The sequence below is a fragment of the Verticillium nonalfalfae genome, assembly GCF_003724135.2.
Source record: "Verticillium nonalfalfae strain VnAa140/NRRL 66861 chromosome Unknown scaffold_213, whole genome shotgun sequence".
Lineage (NCBI taxonomy): Eukaryota > Fungi > Ascomycota > Sordariomycetes > Glomerellales > Plectosphaerellaceae > Verticillium > Verticillium nonalfalfae.
In genome coordinates, this window is record NW_021167438.1 from 21,386 (window position 1) to 29,504 (window position 8,119).

An 8,119-nucleotide genomic window follows, 5' to 3' on the forward strand; every position below is an offset into this window, starting at 1 on the left:
ATATGGTGCCAGCAGCCACCTAGAGCGCCCTCCGATAGATGTAGGAGAGGGGTTCGATTGAGAATGGAAGCTCCGAGTTCCGGGCTCCGCTTGGCCCCGTACCCGGCGCCTCGCCCGCCTGACGCCTCAGGGCTCCAGTAGCCGGGCGGGCATTGGCTTTCCTCTCATGATGTATGTGAGGCGTAGGAGCGACAACCCTGCAGCCCATGGGCCCGCTGCCAGATATATACTCCATATTGTTCTGCCGATGAATGGAGACCGAGATGCATTGTCGACCGGGGCGCGCAGGTCATTGGGCAATGGAGAGACACTAGCAGCCTTGGCCGTGTCGACTCATCATGATCACTTGGTGGGGGCATGCAAGGTTGCAAGGGTCTGCCGTCCAGTTGATCTGCATGCATTGCTCTGTTCGCTTCTTCGTGAAGGTCTATATAACGCCTGATGGACGATTGTATTCCTCCAAACATCATCCAGTACTGACAGTGTGCTCTCGCTCTGGTCATTTCGTATTGGCATTATCAACTATACGTCTCCACTCAGCAAACGACTTAAAGAACACCAGCACAATGGACGGCCCGCCCGCTGACAACCTCCTCGATGACTTCCCCATCGACAGGCTCGGCCTGCAGCCGCTCATCAAGATCTACACGCAAATCTGCCACATCTACGCCATGCCAGACGACTCAGAAAGCGCCCGTGCCAACGTCATCGAGACGCTCACACGCGGCCTCGAGCGTCTCTCCGCCGCCTTCCCCTGGGCCGCCGGCAAGATGGTGACGGTCAGAGACGAAGCAGCCGGCAAAGAAGAAATGTACATTCGCCCGCACGAGAAGATTCCCCTCCTCAAACAACGAGACGCGCGCGACGACCCCGAAGCACCAACCTACGACGCGCTCGAACAAGCCCGGTTCCCGATCAACATGCTCGACGAGAGCCTCATCGCTCCCATCGCCACGTTTCCCCTGCCGGACCCCAACGAAACCTCGCCCGTCGACCCCATCTTCGCCATCCAGGCCACGTTCCTCCGCGGCGGCCTCATCCTCTGCTTCGCCGCCCACCACGGCGCCATGGACATGAACTCCCAAGGCCGCCTCATCGGGTTCCTCTCCCGCGCCTGCCGGGACACGCCAACCAGCCCGTTCACAGAAGAAGACCTCGCGATCGGCAACCTCCGACGCACGGAGGCCATCCGCCTCATGGACGACGAGGAATACGCCGCCATGGACCCGGACCTGCTGACGCCGCACATCCTCCCGGCGCCGCGCTCGCTGCAGGCCAACGACGAAATGGTCGAGATGCTCACGGACCCGTCCTTCCCCCTGGGCAAATGCGTCTGGGCCAACTTTGACCTCCCGCTCTCGACCCAAGCCGAGCTCAAAAAGCGGGTCTTGACGAGCGGCGCGCTTCCACCCGACATGCCCTTCGTCTCGACAGACGACGTCCTGACGGCCTTTGTCTGGTCCGCCATCACGCGCACCCGCCTGCCGCGTCTGCGGAAAGCAGGAATCGCCACGGCCGGAATCGCCCGCGCCGTCGACGCCCGCCGCTTCCTACCCATCTCACCCGACTACCTCGGCCTCCTGTCCACCATGACCTACGCCACCGTGCCGCTCGACACGCTGGCCGCGCCCTTTGACGGCAAGGGCCTCGCCGTCGTCAGCGCCGCGCTGCGCAGGGAGCTCGAGCCCGCGACGGAGCTGGTGGGCCGCCGCACGCGCGCCCTGGCCTCGTACATGGACCGCATGCCCGACCGGACGGTCGTCAGCTTGACGGCGGGGATGGATCTGAAGAGCGGCGTCATGCTGAGCTCGTGGGCTGGCGTGGACTCGTACGCGCTGTCGTTTGCGCTGGGGTTGGGGCTGCCGGCGAGTGTGCGCAGGCCGCGGTTCACCCTCGTCGAGAGCTTGATCTATCTGCTGCCGCGGTCGAGGGATGAGTCCATCAGCGTGGCCATTTGTTTGCTGGAGGAGGATATGGAGCGTCTCAAGGCGGATGCGGAATGGAACGAGTTCGCAGACTTTGTGGGGTAGTTCAAGACATCGCGTTTGTTCAACAAAAGTTTCCAGAAGTGTACCATTCATCACATCATCGCGTCCTCTTGGGTATGCAACAGGCATCATAGTACATTCGCCTTGATCTAGTTGACAAGTCTCCATGATACACACGAAAACACCATAAAAATGACAAGTCGGAACCCGACCCAGACAAGAAAAATACCCCAGAGACACATCAAACTCTCCATCCCAAACCAGACCTGTCAAACCCAATCTAGCATACCAGCGACACCACTCCCATTTAATTTTGCTGCCATCGAATACCCAGCCCCGCGTTTTCTTTTGCCCTAGGGTCCCCATCTCCGGGCGCCCAACCACCCATTTCCACTCGCCCCGGCCCCGACCTCGTGCGTACCATATCCTCTGCGGTCAAATCTGCAACCCTGCTCTGCGCACTGCCGACAGGGCTCCGCGAAGGACTGCGCGACCCGGCGCTCAGACCTGCTGTGCCAGTCCTAGGCAGACGAAGGGGCGCCGATGAGGATCCTAGCAAGGAGTCGCCCCTTGACCTCGTGTGCCTCCCGTGCTCCTGCTCCCATGCTTGGTACGATGTCTGACCGATGCCAAAGGCTGGAAGCCGGGGCGAGGGCTCCGTCTCCACAACCGAAGCCGCTCGGCCGCGACCTGGAAACTCTCCACCGCGACTGCGACTACGTCCTCTGCTCATGGGTACTGGCTCCCTGGGAATCGAGCTCGGGTTACGTGACATGGGTTGCGACGTGTAGCCAGTCACCGGATGCGGGCTCGATGGAGTGGCATCGCCCTGCGCTGGAGGAGAGAAGAGAAAAGCGGGTTGATGAGTGTGCGGTGCCGACTGCGGCCATGGTTTCGCATTAGTCCATTCATCTTGTGGTTGTGTCGAATGCTCCGCCTTGGTCCGCTCACCGCGATGGTTGTGCTGCAAACTACTCTGTCGGTTGGTAGATACCGAGAGAATAGGGGGTGCAAAGGGGCCTTGGCATATCCCAGGGCTGTAGCTGCTTGTTTGCATGCCGCTTGGAGCCATAGTTTCCATTTCCGCGTCCCAGTCCATTAAGTCATCTCGCATATCGCGAGGGTTTGAGTACGGGTAAGGATCGTGAGGCGGCACCCAGGGCGACTGCATCGAAGCCTGTGTCTGCCCTAGAGGCGTCGCTTGGGGCAGTGAATGTGAACTGGAGGCGACCTGCGATGACAGTGGGGATCTCGACCGGGGTCCGCGCAAGAACGACGGGGAAATGTCATCGAGAACTGAGGTTGGAGCTGGCTCGGAATGGTTGTCCGGTCTAACCCTTTGTCCAAGCCGAATGGTCTTCTCTGCGCCCAGCACAGGGCTGCGAGTCCGATCCTGAACTGGTCTGCCGCCGCGATTTGGCGGCGGTGAGGCTTTCTTGATGTTCCTAAGCCCCGCTTCGGCCTGGCTCTCGGAGAGGACGCGGGCATGACCAGGCATCCAAATATTCGGAGTGCTCTCGGACATGGAAAAGAGACCCCTAGCTGACTCCCGGCTGATGCTGACGCGGGGGTCATTGCTGGCTGAGGCATCCCTCCACGCCCCAGCACGGTCTCGGTAACGCCTGTTGTCCATCCTCCGGAGTGCGCGATGTTGTGGTACACCTGCACCTTCACCCATCCCGCCGTCGTTCCACGGAGGGTGCGGCTCCGAAAACGGAGTCACGGTTCGGTCATCCATTTCATCGTCCTGGAATGGCGGAGCAGGCATCGTGTTGTCATATGGGAAAGGCATCGAGCGAGGCGGGACTGGGTACGGGACATGGTAGTCGTGCGGATTGGTATGGTCGATGGGGGACCGATATAAGCTGTTCGGAACACGTCCGGCGTCAACGAATGAAGAGTTGGACAGCGAGGATGATCCCTGGGAAAGAGACGGAGCCGTGCCCGTTGACCAGCTGTTCGACCGCTGGAATACCGAGATCCTCGGTGCCTCGTCACCATTGACGATGCTCGCCAGAACGACACGCTGAAGCCGGTCAAGCTCGGCAGGAATGCTCTCTAGTCGCAGCCTGAGCTCATGCCTGGCTGTATTGAGCTCAGGGGCAAGCTGTGTCTTCTTCATTTTGTTGACATGCTCCAGAAGCCGCTTACCATGAGCTGAGTATCGTCTGTAGTCGTCGGGCATGCCCAGACCTGGCTTGTTGGGATTCTTGCTCTCGGGCTTGGCGCTCTTCATTCGGGCATCCGCCTCATCAAATGAGCGACAAAATACGGCAATGGCCCGTTCGAGCCAAAACTGCTTGTCGTCGGCCAAGATGTTGGCAAAGAACACCTGGGTAACGCTGTGAGTCCACAGGGTGTCGAGCGGCTCCATCTGCGTCTCTCCACTGTTATCCGAGGTTTTGCTACTCAAGGACGGAATCTCAGCTGTTTCGCTGCGTTCGATGAGGGCGAATGCGATAAGCGTGGCAAACGTTTTGTTCAGACTTCCCTTTGTCTTGACAGACGTCCGAGTATCCAGCGCATTGAGGCCCAGAGCCAACATCTCCACAGGAATGAGCTGGCCAAAAAAGGAAAGTATGTTGATGAGATTGAGCGCGGCAGTCTCACCGCGGTCTTGTAGGTCATCGCGGATCGACTGGAAAGCTGGTAGGGCTGCGTCGCCAATGTGGGGCTTGGCTTTCCAGGACTTCAGGTACTTCGAGAGTGGTTCCCTGGTGGCCTTCATCTGTTGAGCGGCACTGTGGATCATCAGAGGCAGACAGTCCATCAGCTTGACCAGTTTGGCGGCCATGTCGAGGTCGTCGGGCTTGTACGGCTTGTGCTTGCCCAACTCCCCAAGGAGCAGTTCCTGGCTCTCGGGTACAGAGAGCAAGCCCAGCTCCAATATGATAGGGTTGTTGAGGAGATGACTGCCAGCGACGGGACGCTCTGTGGAAGTGAAAATAATGCTGGTGTTCTTGTTGTCCGGGACGAAGTGACTGATGGCCGTTGGGTCATCGAAGCGGATGCCGTCAAAAATGATGAGCCATTCCTCCAGCTTGTTGAACCAACTCCGCACAACATCAACTACTTTCTTAGGGTCTCGGAGGTCTAACTCGGACCTGTGGTCAATCATCTGTCGGATAGCATCGTTCTTGGCAATATGCCAGAAGTCGTCCTCCATCTCCTGTAGCGTGCTCGCCCTGATCCAATAGATGCCGCCAGGGTAATGGCTCTTGTGGTTGAAGATGTATTGTTTACCTAGTGCGGACTTTCCGATGCCGGACATGCCCTGCACGACGACGGCCGATGTACCCAGAGAGTGTCGGTGCTCGTCTAGCAGCATCGCATGCAAACCAGCGAGCTCCTTATCACGCCCGACGAAGACAGTGTCAGGGTGAAAATGACTGGGAGTGATGAAAAGCGACGAACGAGTCGATTGCGCGTGCTGCAGAAAGGGCATGCTCAAACTCGGCGTGGTACGTGGGGGGGCAGATGGGCCTTCAAAATGTCCGGAGGAAGTCATCGGCGTGTTGAACCCCGGAAAGCCAGCAGCAGCGGGGCCGAGGCGCTCGGTGGCATCCTCGATAGCACGCTGGCGCGATTCGTTCCTCTCAACGTCCCAACGGCGCTCGATGACGGAGGGCCCCTGGATGACCCACTCGCGGATGGCGCTGGTCACAATGCGGTAGCCATGGCTTGTCGAGCTGCTGAACTTGCACATGTTGGAGTGCGTGGCCTCGATTCCAAAATATTGCACGCCGGGAAGCTCTGGATTGGCAGAGGCCGAATCGACAACGAGGCGTTTGGTAATGGTAAAGTCAGTCTTGTGATTCTCATGGGCCATTTGAATCTTGAACCTCTGGTAGATGTCGAGGAAGTGCACATTTATATCTCGGAGTGTCTGATTGTTCTTCTTCAGCGTTTTGATCAAGATGGGTTCGCTGTCAAAGAGTCGTCTCGGCATGGTCGCTCTGGCCATGTTTTGCAGTATGGAACCCCAGGTTGCGAGGCCGGATCCTTTGTGGGGTGTACCCAGGAAAATGATGGCAAAGGTCGAGACGAAAACAGAGCGCGAGGCTTCATGGTGTCTGTCTTTGAGGTCGTTGGAATAGTTCAGGGCACGCTTCAAGAGAATGCCGCCGAGGCTGTGAGCAACCCAAATGATGGGTCTCGTTGCGGTTCCCCTCGTGCCGCGGTAGGATGTGAGATCGGTCACGAGGGTTTGGGCATGCTCGTAGATGTAATTGTCACTGGCGCTGCGCTCGCTGGTGCTGGCGGTGTCGGCGTTGTACCCGTAAACGAGAACATCGACTGGAGCGTCGGGGCCGAGCGTGTTGGGCAGCAAGTCGACAGGCCAGTAGACGGCCGAGTCCTTGGCAGTCCACGTCCTTGTGGGGTTGCCGTTGAGACCATGGAGGAAGACAATGTCCGCCTGCGCGTCAGGATGGGCATAGACGCACGTAATGCCATCGCGGGGGATCTCTTCCCGATCGACCATGTCGATGGCGGGGGTTTGGACGTTGGGGATCAGTGGCGGTGGCTCAGGCTGTAGTAGGCGGTGGTGGGTTTGTCGTGTTGATGACGCCGTACGAGCGGCACGTACGATGAGATCAAGGCAAGACGAATGAATAGAGGAGAAGGGAGCAATGTGCAATGTGCGATGCGTGTGTGTGTGTCATGTACTGAACGCCGACAGAAGGTCCCGGGTTGATGCGACTCTAAATAGAGACCAGACGCAGTGGTCGGCAGAGCCTCATCAATGCCATTCGAAAAGGAGCGTCGTCATACCGCCGCGAGGTAAGATCTGGCTCTGCCTCGTGAAGAAGTTCGACTCTTGGCTGCGTGGGGTGCACAAAGAAAACTTTAGAGCTTGTTGGGTGGCTGAAGGTCTGCAGTGCGTGAAGAATCATGAAGGATGGAAGCGAGGTTCGGGGGTTCAGGTGGCAGAAGAGAGGCTTCATGGGGCTGGCTGTCTTGTCCTCCGGGGGTCGAGGTACCTCTCTCTCTCTCTCTCGTCGCTGGGTCTTGCTTCTCTTCGGGTCCTCTTCTCAGGTGATGCAGGTGCATGTTACACCGAACTGAGGGGAGCGAATTGAGTCGAGTGTCGCTCCTTGCCTTCCTTGGCTGCTCCAGTTTCCTTGGCTGCTCCAGTGGCAGTTGCTGCCGGGATACGCCATCCTGGGGGTGTGTTGAGCGAGCCGAGCCAGTGGCAGGAGCATGAGAATGAAACACAGGCGCCTTCCCGCGGATGTCCAATGGGGAGCAGCAACCCGATCGCTGTGGCTGGGGCTCAGCTGAGAGAGGGAAGGACCGCAGTCTGTGCAGGGCAGGTCCAGTTCATCCGTCATGGCTGCCTGCCTGTGGGCTCTCTTCCACCTCGAAAGGCGAAAACCACGTCCACATCTGGCATTCCTAATGCTGAGAGTCCTCATTTGGCCTCCTCGACAATGCCATTGTCGGAGGCGTCTGCGGCTCCGAACAGCCCCCGCGCGGCACATCCGATAGCGCTTAGCACACGTGCGCCAGTAACGTTTCACTGCTCGGTGCCTCGAGCGCGACAGGCAGCCAGCCTTCTTTTCATTTTCCTTTTCGCCCCCTTCGTTGCCAGACTTGAGCTTGGTTCGCGTGACACACCTCAAGCCATTTCGGTCACCACAGAACTGAGATGCCGTCGAAATTTTGCGTTGCGATCACTAAAAGTGATGGTGCTATTATCGCTCGATTGCCCCGTGGCTTGACACATTTTCCTCCGAAGAGTCATATGGCAGGTGGCGGCGGCACCAACTGTCAATTTCACACCTTCGCATGACGAACCTTGCGGCCTTGCCACGCCTTGCCCTAGAATGGGCGACGCCAGTAACAACATTCCATTCGTGGCGCCGTGTGAGGCCGCCTTCGTCTTCTCTTTGTGAGTGCTTCTCGAGGCTCTCGGTGATCTGCTCTCAGCTGAATACGGAGACGACTGATGGTGTTGTTGTGTTGCGTCCATTTCTGCGGAACCGACAACAGAACAAAGGAAAATGCCCATAGGCGGCATAATCTAGGACCCCAAGGCACGACTTGTTGGTCACACAGCCCCGAAGACAGCGTTGCACTCGATTGCTGATCTGGGAGCACAGCAGGGGTGCAGTGCATCATGCATCGCA

At 58.4% G+C, this 8,119-nt stretch overlaps 2 protein-coding genes across 2 annotated transcripts; one reads left to right on the top strand and one right to left on the bottom strand.

The window, feature by feature from the left end:
* Window positions 1-566: 566 nt before the first annotated feature.
* Window positions 567-2,030, top strand: D7B24_003855 (uncharacterized protein; the record flags this gene model as incomplete). The annotated part of the gene is made up of 1 exon (XM_028638041.1): window positions 567-2,030. One exon carries the CDS (start codon window positions 567-569, stop codon window positions 2,028-2,030), a length of 1,464 nt encoding a protein of 487 aa, XP_028490503.1.
* A 265-nt stretch (window positions 2,031-2,295) lies between these two features.
* Window positions 2,296-6,471, bottom strand: D7B24_003856 (uncharacterized protein; the record flags this gene model as incomplete). The annotated part of the gene is made up of 1 exon (XM_028638042.1): window positions 2,296-6,471. One exon carries the CDS (start codon window positions 6,469-6,471, stop codon window positions 2,296-2,298), a length of 4,176 nt encoding a protein of 1,391 aa, XP_028490504.1.
* Between the last annotated feature and the right edge of the window lie 1,648 nt (window positions 6,472-8,119).